We start from the raw sequence: 14,737 nt of genomic DNA on the forward strand, positions 1-14,737 counted from the left end.
AAACTCAGATTCTCCCTCATTTGTCTGAACTCCAGCAAAAACAATCCTAACCTAGTCAATCTCCTCATTTGTCAGTCCTGCTGCACTTCCTCAGACAAGGGGACCAAAACTGTACACAATAATCTAGGTGTGACCTCAGCAAGGCCCAGTATAACTGCAAAAACAACATCCTTGCTCCTGAACTCGAAACGTCTCGCAATGAAGGCCAACATATCATTTGCCTTCTTTACCACCTCCTGCATCTGCAGGCTTACCTCAAGGCAAGTTCCACAAGAAATACTGAAAAAAAGGATTGTAAAGAATTAGAAAAGCTTACAACCAATACTTCAAAAACTGTGAACTCAGTAAGATAAATAAAATACAGCGCAGAAAAAGAGACAAACAACAATGTTGAAGGATCACACTAAACAATAATGAGGCTAACATCGAAGAAACAACGCAAAATTACCAAACAATCTTGAATAAATAAATATCAGTGTTTTATAGCACAAATTGACAGCTTTTGTTCCACTGAGCCTGTGCAGTTCTGTGCCAGAGCAGTTCAGTTCGTCCTACTTATCTTCCCTCCTTGTAATCCTGTAATTATTTCCCCTTCATATCCTTGCCTCAGTCTCTTTGAGAGCATTCATTGAAGTTGCTCCCTGCTCCCACCACCCTTTCCGGAAGTGCATTCTAGATGCTAACAACTTTCCATTGTAAACAGAAACATTTTCCTCATGTTACTTTTTAATTGTGTCAGTAACCTTGAATCTGTGACCTGTTCTGAGAATGGGAGCAGAGCTATTCTCATTAGATCCCTCATATTTTGAGTTCCATTCTCAATGAAAGGGGATACATCTATTTTCACGCTTTGTATTAAGTTGGAGCGGTTTTGCAAAGCCGATGCATGCCAGTGAAGATTGGGCTTTTCAGAGCCAGGAGTGGAGTCAGCAATGCTTTCACTCATGTAGTCACATAAATAACATTGTGCCCAGGCAGCTAGTTCGAACCAGTCTTTTGTAGCGCCAGCAAAGCCTGATAACACCCTGGGAAAGTGCCAATCTCCTCATCTGTAAGGAGCCCGAAAACACAGAACGAATAGCTATTGCTGAGGAAGGAAATCCACTGGCTAGGCATTGGCAGTGCTAGATTTACAAAACACTGCACAAGTGGTAGGTATCGACAGCGTAAGTAATTTTGTTTTCAGCATTTAGTATAATTACTTGCAAGAACTTCACTTTGACCTCTCCTAGCACAGCTTTGTTATGGAATCACCGAGATGGAAAAGGATTCCCCTGGGGTGGATTGGTAACCGGGTTCAGGAAGGGGCCTCGGGTCTGTGTGCGGCTCGCCTCCCGCAGGGAGCCCCAGGGGCTCGGAGAGAGAGACAGTGCGGACGCTGCTGCTGCTGCCGCCGAGTGCAGAGGGGAAACCTTCAAGCTGGAGCTGGAGATTTCACTGAAACTGCATGACACATACTCTCGCAGATTGAGATGAGATCCCACACTGAAGCACGGAGGAGTATCCAGGCAGGTTACTGATTGTATGGGAGCAAGCATTAAGGTGGACCCTGGGGACACATTTGCGTTGAAGCGACTTGTCCGAGTGCTTCGGCCACCGGACACAAGGCTGTCCTATTACTGCTTCCTACTCCGTGCACTTTACCCAATATCATCGGGTCACAGAGACGTGCAGCACTGAAACAGACCCTTCGATCCAACTGTCCATGTCGGCAGATATCCTAACCCAATCTAGTCCCATTTGTCAGCACTTGTTCATGTACCTCTAAACCCTATTCACATACTCACCCAGATGCCTTTTAAATGCTGTAATTATACCAGCCTCTGCCACTTTGTGTGGCAGTTCACACCAAACACCCACCGCCCTCTGTGTAAAAAAAGCTACCCCTTAGGTTTCTTTAATATATTTCCCCTCTCACTCTAAGCCTGTGCCCTCCAGTTCTGGATTCCCCCACCCCAGGGGAAAGACTTTGTCTATTTATCCTATCCATGCTCCTCATGATTTTATAAACCTCAATAAGATCACCCCTCTGCCTCTGACACTCCAGGGAAAGCAGCCCCAACCTATTCAACCGGTCCCTCAAATCCTCCAACCCTGGCAATGTTCTTGTAAGTCTTTTTTGAACTCTTTCAAGTTTCATAACGTCTTTCCGTTAGGACGGAGACCAGAATTACATGTAATATTCCAAAAGTGGCCTAACCAATGTCCTGTCCAGCCACAACATGACCTTCCAACTCCTATATTCAATGCTCTGAGCAGCAAAGGAAAGCATACCAAAAGCCTTCTTCACTATCCTGTCTACCCTGTGACTCTACTTTCAAGGAACTATGAACTTGCATTCCAAGGTCTCTTTGTTCAGCAACACTGCCTGGGACTGTACCATTAAGTGTATAAGTCCTGCTTTGATTTGGGTCAGTCCAATGCTGCAAGCCAGCTGAAAACTGCCGAAAGGCTTTCATTGTGATCCGGCGACACCTCTTCCTCACCTTTGTGTTTTCTGTATGTCTGAATGCACATTGGATCCTAATTCTTCTTGATCCAAAAATATACTTTGTTCATAAAATCTGTTAAAAAGTAATACATTACAAAATATTTCAATTTAACTATCACAGACCTTGTAGTGAAATCGTTTGAATACAGGATGTTCCACTCTTGAGGTGCCTCAGTAAGATTGTAATAATTTTAATCATATACCTTGAAGCACTGAGGATCAAAATGGGAGTTAACCAAATGTAGGGCTAATAAAGGCCACTGGGGGCGCTGCTAGGATGTCAGTATCACTGGATTGACCAGCATTTGCTACCCAGAGGCTGCTGCTTGAACTGTTGCACATTTTGAACTATAGACACATCTGCGATGCGGTTGGGAAGGGAGTGTCAGGACTTTGAACCATCAACAATGACGGAATGGCAATCTAGTTCCAAACAGTACGCTGAGTATGGTTTCCAGGTAGCAGTGTGCCCATGCATTTGCTGCTCTTATCCTTCTGAGTTGTTGAGTTTACAGTTTGGAAGGTACTTTTGGAGGATGCTTGGTGTGTTGCTGCAGTACATCTTGTAGATAACACACTCTGTTGTCACTGTTTGTGGGTGTGGTGGTAATCAAGTGGGCTGCGTTATCTTAGATTATGTCGAGTTTCTTTTCTGGTGGAATAGACTTATCCAGGCAAGCTGAGTCTATTATCACACATAAACAAAACCAGAAATTGCTTTAAAAACTCAGCACGTCTTGAAGCAAATGTGGAGAGGAAGCAGTGTTAACATTTCGGCTCCAATGACCCTTCTTCAGAACTGATGGTATTATTACACTCCTGAGTTATGCCTTGTAGATGGTGAACAGGTACAGTGGGGATAGGTAAGTTGTGTTTAAATGTCAAAGTCTTGCTGCATATGGGCACAGACTGCTTGATTGTCTGAGGAATAGTGACTAGTGCTGAATACTGTGCAGTCCTGAACAAAAGTCCCATTTCTGACCTCGGGATGCCAGTCTGAAACACTTGTTCAAGGTCAACTCTTTGCACTGGAAGGTCAATAAGATTTGGGCAGATCAAAGACAGTGGCTCTAACCGAGTTGATGGTCTTCTTGGTGTGTGTCCCAAGTAACAGACAGTAGAGCGCAGAGTCCTGCATCATGGAGCTACTCGGGATGAACGTCAACAAAAAAACACTGCTGCTCTCTCCAGACCCTCTTCACAAATGTACATTCCAGAAGGAGATATGTATGACAGCCTACCCATATCAACACCACCCCTCTCCCCTGTTCATATCCCTCACTTCTCCAAGGGCAGTGTACGGTGGTGCAGAAAGTCGAGGCGTAGTGAAAGATTTTGGGTTGTCCCCTTCTCATCACCAGACAAGCGATGTCTTCGTACTTGTTGGAAAGTTCTGGTGATGTGGCATTCAGGCAAATCACTTTGACAGTACGCTTGTGCAACAACTTGACAAGAGGCATTGTTCCCTTCTCCCACAATGTTTCTAGGACTCTAGATCTGACCACCGCCTGATGGACTTGTGGTCAAAGGTGTTTCTATTTGCAAATTTCTCCATGAAGGATGTCCAACGACCTGGAGCATTCTGTGGTACTGAGGCCAGTCCCATCCTTTGTCACATTGGGGACAGTTAGTACAAAGTGGCACTTGGGGTTTGTGTTCCTAGGATCTGTGCACAGCTTGATGCAGCCACACACAAAGGTGGTCATCAAGGTGAGGGAGGCATTGGGCATCAGAGCTTTGTACCTGGTGTTCCTGTGGATATAGTCCATCTTTGACCTCAGGTGACTGCAACAGTGCAGCTCCTGCGAATGGGCTAGACCTGCACCTTGTTCAACAACTGAAAGTACCTCACACCCGGATAACCAGGTTTTTACCTGCAATGGAGCGAGAGCGGTGCTTCCAAAAGCCCAGTTTCTTCCTCACCTTGACAATACACTCCTATCAAGTTTTGTTCATGCCCGGCACCTTCAGGTAATCTCTCCTGACAGTGAAGGGAAAAAGAATAAGTTGACCCAGTCCCCAAAGAAAATGACCTCCCTTTTGAGTTGATTTACCTTGGCTCCCTAGGGCACTTCAGACTGGCCACAGATGCTCAGGAGCCTGCATACTGACAGTGGATCCACGCAGAAAACAGTGACATCATCCATGTAGAGGGAGGCTTTGACTTGCAAGCCCCCGCTGCTTGGAATGGTCATTGCTCTCAGGCTCACCTCCGTCATGATGGACTTGGCAAAAGGCTCTATATAGCACAAACAAAAGGCAGGGGAGAGTGGGCAGCCCAGCCTGAGCTGAAAATGTGTTGCTGGAAAAGCGCAGCAGGTCAGGCAGCATCCAAGGAGCAGGAGAATCGACGTTTCAGGCATGAGCCCTTCTTCAGGAATTCTTCAGCCCTGCCTGACTCCAGATCTGACTGGGAAGCAGTCTGATTCCCACCCATTGATTGAGACCTTACTAACCATGTTGGTGTAGAGATCCAATTGCAGATTCCCTCCCCAAAGCCCATTTTGGAGAACACATCCCACATATAGGTGTGCAATATCCTGCTAAAGGCCTTTTCCTGGTCCAGGCTGATGAGACAGATATCCACCCATGTCCTGCATGTAGGTGATCATATCCCTGAGGAACACAAAGCTCTCAGAGATTGTCCTGTTCGGTACAGCACAGGTTTGGTCGGGGGGGAGTCACCGAACCCAGAGCAGACTTGATCTGGTTGGTGGTGACCTTAGACAGGATTTTGCAACCTGCATTCAGCCATGAGGCTAGTCACCAATTTCTAATTTCCTCCCTCTCCCCCTTCCACATGGAGATGAGGCTGATGATACCTTTCCTCACGGATTCACACATGCTATCAGCCAGAAGCATACTGTTGTACACCTCAAGCAGGTCCTGGCCAATCAGGACCCACAGAGGCGAATACAACTCGGCTGGTAAGACGTTGTCTCTGGGAGTTTTATTCTTTTCTAAGGACTCAAGGGCCATGGTCAGCTCACCCAGAGAGAACAGCTGGTGCAGCCTCTCCCACATGCTATTGTCTGAGACCTGAGATAGAGGACAGGAATGTCTCGGAGGCTGCGCTGTCTGTGGGCTGTCTGTCATACAGAGTGGAGTTAAAGGATTTTCTGATCCTCAGGATGTCAGACTAAGATGATTTTACTGAGGCGTCTTCTCCATTCAGGCTGCTGAGCATAGAGTTCTCTCTGCGCACCTTCTGCAAGAGCAAACGTGAGCATGTGTCATCCTATGGATCGTGGATTGGAAGATTGGCTTGGAGGCCTCCGAGGGAAAGAACAAGGTTTGCTGGCTCTTCATCTCCTGGAAATCTTCCTTGATATCATCCCATTGTCTGCAGAGGAGAAAATTCTACATGCTTGTTTTGGAGTTTGGACCTTTTCTCTTCCCCCCAGTACCTCTCTTTCTCTCACCTTCTGAGCACCTTTACAATAAAGAACTGCTTGATGATCCCCCTTGACTGCTTCCCACCAGTTTGCTGGCCACCAGTAGTTATATGGCTGTTGCAGCTCGAGGAAAATCTGTCTGTGTGCTTCATTTCTTGTTATTTTACATAGTACGGTAGTATATTCAGTGTTAGTGCTGTTGAAGGATATATTTTGCGTCAGTGGAGTTCATATATGAATGCTTCCTGCGATATTCTTCTTTGTTTGAATACAAGAGTCAGCATCTGCTTAAAACAATGTGCAGAGGAATGTGATATCGGTGTGATGCTCATTCACAAACTTCCTTGTTGCAAGACATATCATAAATGCAAAAAGGATTTGAAGTTTTAAAAATAATGTACACTTTATTCCTTTTTGCACACTTTTTTTTCAGATTTCTTACCCCTCCACCCTCACCTACTGCATGCCAAAGTCTGTGTCAGAAGATAGGGATGGAGTAATATTTGATCATGAGAAATATAGTTAACCAGCTCCAAGTGCCATATTGCCTTTGTTCTTTTGAAAACTCCTCAAGCCCTTTGATGGCACTGACAAGCAGCACAAAGTCAGATACTTTCTGTTAAGTCGTGAAGCTATGCCTTGCCATTGCAGTGTTGCGAGCAAATGTTCAGCACTACTGAAGGGGTGCTGTGCTGTCCTCCCGGACTTACACTCTTTCAGAGGAAATGTTTAATGCTGTATGCTCTCTTGGAAGTCAATGATTATGGGATAGTTTTTCATAGAAGGGCAGTGGAGCTTTTTCCAGAGTCCTAGGCAACATGTATCCTTTTTCTCACAACTAAAACATAATGTGGCAGTTGTGGAATCTTGCTATGCACAAACTGACTGCCACGTTTCCTATATTGCAATACTGACTACATTTTAAAGATATTTAATTGGCTGATACTGTTGCGATGTATTGAGGTGCTTTGCATTTTTGGGGAGGGGCAATGTTGTATTTTAGTTAAAACTTTAAGTACAGTCTCATTTCTCTGGTGACAAGGTAGTAAGGTATTGATCTGAAAATGTGTTGCTGGTTAAAGTGCAGCAGGTCAGGCAGCATCCAAGGAACGTTTCGGGCACAATCCCTCAGCTTTGATTCTCAGACTCACAAAGTAGATTAGATTAGATTAGACTTACAGTGTGATTAGATTAGATTATATTACTTACAGTGTGGAAACAGGCCCTTCAGCCCAACAAGTCCACACCGACCCGCCGAAGCGCAACCCCGCCATACCCCTACATTTACCCCTTACCTAACACTACGGGCAATTTAGCATGGCCAGTTCACCTGAACCGCACATCTTTGGACTGTGGGAGGAAACCAGAGCACCCGGAGGAAACCCACGCAGACACGGGGAGAACGTGCAAACTCCACACAGTCAGTCGCCTGAGTCGGGAATTGAACCTGGGTCTCAGGCACTGTGAGGCAGCAGTGCTAACCACTGTGCCACCGTGTCACCCAAGTACTTGAGGTGAGAGTGTTACCAACCAAGCCATAACTAGCACTGAAGAAGAAACAGCAGCCAGAACACAGGTAGTCACTTGTGATCAATACCTTACTGTAAGTAAAAAGTGAGGTCCTATGTAATGACAGTGACTACATTTCAAAAGTATTTGGCTGTAAAATTATTTGAGGCATCCATGAAAGACACGATATAAATAAATGCTCTTTCTTCTTTCTCAGTGAGCACTACCAAAAGCAGCTTATTTGACCCATTGGACAGGAAATCATATTAAAATAATTTCAAAGTGAATGCAAATGGCTTTGATATTGCCTTCAAGGTGTGTTGCAGATTAAGTATTAGAACACTATTTACCAGCTCTAGATTCACTGTGTGCATTGTATATTTCCTTGCCTGCTCTTCGACAACAATTGAGATAATGACGGAGATAAAGGAAGCTTGCATGTGCTTTTTTGCAACTATATTAACAGTATACACTATAATGTTAAATAAAATTAGCAAATGTTAAAACATTGAATCTACACTTTAGCTATAATGCCGTGATCTAATGCAAAGTTAAGCTCATGTATGTGGCCAAGATGAACAACATGAAATTTTCAGTATAGTTCACTGTAGCTGTTTGCAGTTAACTTGTTAATCAGCCATCCTCACTTTATTATTATTTTCTTTGTGATGCCAATAATGGTTTGTAATCGTGTTGTGCATTGTAACAGCATTGTCTTATCACTAATGTATTTGTTCTTGAAGAAATAGATCGTTCACCATTGTTGCATTGTCTCATCTAATGTACAGTATGTATTCTACAGCCATATACCTTTATGAGACTGTGCTAGGTTCATTTCCTGTGCCAGATATAAGGGAGGAAAGTATAATCTTTGTAGCTGGGAAAGCAATATGCAAGTACAAAAAATTAAGGTTGACTTAAGAGAAGTGAAAGAATAAAAATAAAGAGAAAGGGTACTTTTTTTAAAAAAAGAAATAAAACTAATTCATTCATTTTAATCTTTAGTTGATATACAATGGCTATGACAGATCGAAAAAGCTTTCATATCAACACACCACTTAATGAGAGTCTCTCGCTCTCTAAGGTGGCAGGGACAACAGTTTACATCAAACTTGACAATGTGCAGCCAACTGGCTCCTTTAAGATAAGAGGAATTGGGCATTTCTGTATAAAGGTAAGCAGCAGGAAAATATGTAAGTTCGTTTTTGTTTCATACTAATGTTACTTAGAATTTATAATCATGTCCACCATGCAAAAATAAAAACCTGTATATCACTCTTTCAGGCTGCGGAGAAAGGCTGCAAACATTTTGTATGCTCTTCAGGTCAGTAACAATTAACTGGTGAGCCTTTCACTTTGGTAATTGCACTAAGACTTGTTAACATGATTCAAATTAATTTGAGTACAGTCTGATTTGAGAATTTATTTGGAATAGTTTATGTGAATGTTGTGATTAGTGGGATTCAAACTGAATGCCAATGAGTGTGTTTAGTATTTGATAAGATTTTCTGATTGTATAAAAGTCATAGCTTGGATTCAACCTGAGAGAATGGGAAGTCTAAAATAAAACAGGTCTAAAATAGGGCGGCACAGTGGCTCAGTGGTTAGCACTGCTGCCTCACAGCACCAGAGACCCAGGTTTGATTCCGGCCTTGGGCAACTGTCTGTGTGGAGTTTGCACGTTCTCCCCATGCCTACGTGGGTTTCCTCCGGGTGCTCCGGTTTCCTCCCATAGTCCAAAGATGTGCAGGTCAGGTGAATTGGCCATTCTAAATTGCCCATAGTGTTAGGTGCATCAGTCAGAGGGAAATGGGTCTGGGTGGGTTACTCTTCGGAGGGTCGATGTGGACTTGTTGGGCTGAAGGGCCTGTTTCCACACTGTAGGGAATCTAATCTAATCTAAATGCAATTAACCAATTTTGCATGTGATCATGTGCAAAATATAATGGTGGTAAGCATATAAACTAATATACTTGCTCAAATCCTTATCCACCCAGGTTTGCATGGTGGGGAGGACATTAACTCTGGGTTAAGGCACTTAAGTTCAAATTTGCAGTGGAATTCTGAAGTGGAATTAATGGTTAATCTACATTGTTTTTGTGAAAAGCAAGCACATTTGGGGCTGGGTAAATCCTGATGGAAAAACATTCCTGATTGAGTAAACTTAAAGATCATCCAAATATTTGTTGCTATGTCCTAATTCAACCAAATCCTTTTTGACTGTTACTCCTGTCCTCATTGACCTACACTGATTCCAGGTTAAGTATCTCCTTGATTTTAAAACTCTCGTTTTCTTTGTTTGAAATGCCTGTATGATCTTGTTTCTCTCCTGCTGTCCCACGATTCTCCGAGCGTCTCTGTTCCTCTAATTACTGCCTTATGTGCATCTCTGATTTTAATCACTCTATCAATAATAACAGGATCTTCAGCTGATCAGGCCTTTCCTAATACTCTACCCTTCCAATTCTTTTTACGTCAATCCTTAAAACCCACTACTTTTTGTCCAAATGTCTGCGATTGAGACATGACTTTTACTTTATTGCTCTTGTGGTATTATGTTTCATAAGAAGAGTTATTTATAGTGTAAGTTATTAACATAATAATGAATCCAACTTTTAACCTAGAATCCATTCAGCTATCTTAAATGAGAAAGTGAAAACCACTGTGACTTGAATAGTCCTCCATTCACTGATGCTATATATATATGTTAACATTGGTGACTTGGAGTTTCTGGGTAACGGATCCTATCCCTTCAATGCACTTCAGTGCAGTAGTGAAAAGAACAAAGTGCTTGAATAAAATTGATTCAATTTATTTGCTAAATTGCAAGTGTAAATACATTTCAAGTCACTACATTCTGGCCTTTGGAACCTTGTAAATGAGATTACTGTTTAAAGTTTACTCCTGGAGACAAACAATGCAAAATTGGCATCAATGGAACAATGCACCTAGAAAGGCAAGATTACTATGAACTAAGAAATATTCTTTTGGCCCTCTACATCTCTGTGACTCTGCCTTTTAAAACAATTGTAGAAATACAGGTTTTTTTCATAATTTACTAGCCACTAGAGTCTATACTGCATGATGTGAGGTCTTGAATTCAATTGTTTATCCAGTTTATCAGCTAGGAAAAACATTACAGGTAATCTCATTCTTTTTGTCACTTGACACCACGAAATTTCCAACACAAATCACTTGACTGTGATTTGCAGTGAAAATCTAGAGCAATGTTTTTCCCTACTCCTTAAATGTTGACGTTAATTCAAATTAAATGCTGATGGCGGTTTCCCCGACTGAAGAATCTAAAATCTGGGATTTATATTCTCAGGAGAATGGATTGACCATTTGAATTGAGGTGAAGAATGCTTTGTGTTTGGAGCCCTATGAATCTTTGAAATTCTCTGGCTCATAAGGCAATGGATGCACAGTACTAGAGTAGTTCAAGAATGAGATCGTCAGATTTTTGGACATGAAGGAAAGCAAGGGATAAGGAAATGGAGAGCAACGTGGGGTTAGTATCAAAACAGCAATGACTTTATTCACTGGATGATTAGTCTTCAGGGTCCATATCACAAAGTTCTGCTCCTATTCCTTATGTTCAACACTCTATTGTTGCTTAACTATCACTACAAAGATAAATGTGGGTGAAGAAATTCAGCTGCTCATATTAGGTTCTCAGAAATAGAGCAGGAGGAGGCTATATACCCCTCATGACTTTGCTCCATCATTCGATAAAATTCTAATATTTTCAGATCAACCCCACTTTCCCTACTGACATTCCTGTATACCCCAAGTTAACAAATCAGGTTACTAATCCCAACTATGAATATCCATAATGGTAGACCTCTGGAGTCAAAATTCCAATGATGCACGGTGAGTGAATCAGTTTCTCTGCATTTTATTCCTCACTGGCCAGCTGAGACTTCTTGCTCTGGACTCTTCAGTCAGGTGAAGCAACCTCTCAGCATCCTGTCAGAATTTTATGTGTTTCACCTCTCAATTTCCTAAACTCCAAACAAAATGGCCCATTCTTCTCAACCTGTCCTATTAGGACAGTACTGTCATTCCAGGAATTAGTCCAATAAATCTTTGTTGCATTCCAAGTAAGGTAAGTACATTATTTTGTTGAAATGGCAACCAAGCCAGTACTCAGGTGTGGTCTCACTCAGCCCCAAAATGGCACCAAGTTTTCCTTATTTTTGAATTCCAACCCTCTTGCAGCAGAAGCTGACATTCCATTCTCCTTCCCAATTACATGCTGAGAAATTTTCAGTCTTTTGTATACAGTAGAAGAGAATCCAAACTTATTCTGTTCATCGTAGAGTACAAGTGACAATAAATTATTCATTCATCAAACTTCTCTGAACATCAGTTTTAATAGTTCCTCATAATTAAAAAATACTTTTCTTATATTCTTCCTACCAAGGTGAATACTTTCACATTTGCGCACATTGTACTCCTTCTGCCAGAGAAATACAGAAAAATAGGCACAGGATTAGGCCATTTGACCCTTCAGTATTCTCTGCTATTAAGTTATGATCATCCAACTTAAAAGTCCTAGCACTTATTCCTGCAGTACCCCACTCGTCAGTGTCTGGCATTTTGAAAAAGACCCATTTATTCCTAGTCTTTGTTTCCTATCTGCTAACCAATGTACTATCAATCTCAATATGCAATCCTATGTGCTTTAATTTTGCACATTAATATTTTATGAAAGCCTTCTGAAAGTTCAAATAAACTACATCCATTGACTTCCCTTTATCAACTCTACTGGTTACATCCTCGAGGAATTTCAGTAGATTTGTCATGTCATTTTGTTGCCTAATTGTTTAGCCCAATCCACATCCCTTTGCAGCCTTTGTGACTGTTTCAATTCACTTTCCCATAATTGTTACTTTAAGAACACCTCAGGTCCCTCTTTGTCTTTCTTCAGTGCTGATTAATTTGAACTAAGTTCCATCTAATTTGTTGCTAATGACTTGGTTTTCAGTCTCTCCAGCTAAGTTATCATGTAGAGTTCCCAAATCCAATGTCATCAGTTGTGAATGCCTGGACAAGCATGTGATTCATTTTATAATTCAGTCTTTCTTTGGATTTGTGTGTCATTGACAAGTCAGGGTTTGTTGCCTTTCATAGAATCGTAGAATCCCTATTGTGTGGAAGCAGGCTATTCGGCCCTTTGAGTCCACATTGGCCTTCTGAAGAGCAGTCCACCCAGACCAGACCTCCACTCTATCCCTGTAACCCTGCATTTCCCCTGGCTAATCCACCTAGCCTGCACAGATAGAAAGAACGCACAAAGAGAATGTGCGAACTCCACACTGGAATCAAATCCGGGACCCTGGTACTGTGAGGAAGAATTGCTAACCACTGGGCTACCATGCTGCTTCCTAACTGTCTTTGAGAAGGTGCTGGTGAATAATAGAAGGTTTTAATCAAATTCTAGGAATGTGGTGTTTGAATGCTTCATAATTTGACAGAATGTAGTGATCTTTTTGAGCAAGGAAATGGGAAACAGTGCAACTTTCATTTCTGGAACAAAGGAATTTGCTGATGCTTTTAAAAAGTGATGACAATTTTCTTTTCTCTCCTGAAGCTAATGTCTTTAGCTAGCTGATAACATATATAAATATAACAAGGTAATTCCAGCCATTTTTCTGAAACCTTGTTCTTGAAAAGAAGTGTTTCATTTATCACCCATCCTTAACTTCCTTGACCGGTCCTGAACAACTGTGCTGCTGTGGGAACAGTGCTGTTGGATAAGAAATTCCAGAAATGATGAAGATGCAGTGATAACATATTATCCAAGTTAAGGTAGAATGTGACTCAGGGGGAAATGTGAGGTGATATGTTCCTGCTGCTTTACTTCTTGCTGCAGGAGTTAACCTTTGAGGAATTTTAACATCATCACTATCAATCCAGATAGCTGAGCATATGCAGCTGGAGACAAGGTTCAAACCTGGTCTGTAAGAAGGCAGCTGGTGTGTTGGCTTTCATTAGAAAGGGATTGAGTTTTAAGAGCTGTGAAGTTGTGCTGCAGCTCTATGAAACCCTGATTATCCATACTTGGAATATTGTTTTCAGTTCTGGTCGCCTCTTTATAAGAAGCTTGTGGAAGCTTTAGAGAGGATGCAAAGGAGATTTACCAAGATGTTGCCTGGACTGAAGGGCATGTCTTATGAAGAAAGGTTGAGGGAGCTAGGGCTTTTCTCATTGGAGTGAAGAAGAATGAGAGGTGACTTGATAGAGTTATACAAGATGATGAGAGGCATAGATAGAGTGGATAGCCAGAGACTTTTTCCCAGAGCAGAAATGACTATCACAAGGGGGCATAATTTTATGTTGATTGGAGAAGGTTTGGGGGAATTTCAGAGGTAGGTTCTTTACGCAGAGAGTGGTGGGTACATGAACTGCACTGCCAGCGGTGGTAATAGAGTCAAGTACATTAGGGGCATTTAACTGACTCTTGGATAGGCACATGGATGATTGTAAAATGAAGAGTATGTTTGTTAGTTTGACCGTAGAATAGGAGAAAAGGTCGGCACAACATCGAGGGCTAAAGGGCTGTACTGTGCTGTATAGTTCCATGTTCTATGTTTGTAACATTTAGTTCCATACTGGGGAAGAATGCTTACTGGTTCAGCCAAATTACTTGTTTTGTCAAATTTTCACACCATACTCATCAGCTGAGCTTCGACAAATAATAGCTTCAGACATCAATAGCAAAAAGCTTTTTTGAACTCTTTATAAAAAGCCACCATGTGTTAATTTGGTGAAGCCCTTCAGTTATCAGTGTTGTTCTAATAGTTGTAGCTGTTTTGACCTTGCAGGAGGGAACGCCGGCCTAGCTGCTGCCTTTGCTGCTCAGAAGCTTCAGATTCCTGCCACCATTCTGGTTCCCAGTAGCACACCAGCATTTACTGTTCAGAAATTGAAAGATCACGGAGCCTTTGTGGAAGTCGTTGGTAAGGTGTGTCCTTGTCAGAATGTTTTGTGAGGCTGCATCTATCACCTGGGTGGGTGAGGAACTGGGTGGGAGGTACGGAGGGGGGAAAGAGGTGGTTGAGGTACTATTTCATAAATATGGTGGCTGGGTTTGTGAATATTATTCATGCTGGGATGCTGATATGTCAGGCATGGCTCGCTTGATAACTCTTTGAGTCGCAAGGTTACTGGTTCAAGCCTTAATCTAGGACTTGAGCACAAAAACCAAGGCTGCCACTTCAGTATAGTACAATACCGTCAGAAATGCCACCTTTCAAGTGAGATGTTAAACCAAGGCGTCAGCTATTGTCTGTGGTGACCCTAAAAAGATCCATCGCTCTATTTCAAAGTAGAGCAG

At 42.2% G+C, this 14,737-nt stretch overlaps 1 protein-coding gene across 3 annotated transcripts in view; it reads left to right on the top strand.

Annotated features, from left to right (window-relative positions):
• The window catches only part of sdsl (serine dehydratase-like), a 44,146-nt gene that overhangs the window by 4,903 nt on the left and 24,506 nt on the right, over positions 1 to 14,737 (top strand). The window contains exons 1-4 of one of the 3 annotated variants that reach the window (XM_060843695.1): positions 776 to 1,151; positions 8,401 to 8,569; positions 8,680 to 8,719; positions 14,226 to 14,365. In XM_060843695.1, the coding sequence (XP_060699678.1) occupies positions 8,411 to 8,569; positions 8,680 to 8,719; positions 14,226 to 14,365 (339 nt within the window). In that variant the 5' untranslated portion in view covers positions 776 to 1,151; positions 8,401 to 8,410. Of the gene's footprint in view, positions 1 to 775; positions 1,152 to 7,650; positions 7,711 to 8,400; positions 8,570 to 8,679; positions 8,720 to 14,225; positions 14,366 to 14,737 lie in introns of those variants that run through there. The other 2 variants (XM_060843697.1, XM_060843696.1) reach the window with 2 other exon arrangements.

This window comes from Hemiscyllium ocellatum, chromosome 24 (assembly GCF_020745735.1).
Source record: "Hemiscyllium ocellatum isolate sHemOce1 chromosome 24, sHemOce1.pat.X.cur, whole genome shotgun sequence".
Taxonomy (NCBI): Eukaryota; Metazoa; Chordata; class Chondrichthyes; order Orectolobiformes; family Hemiscylliidae; genus Hemiscyllium; species Hemiscyllium ocellatum.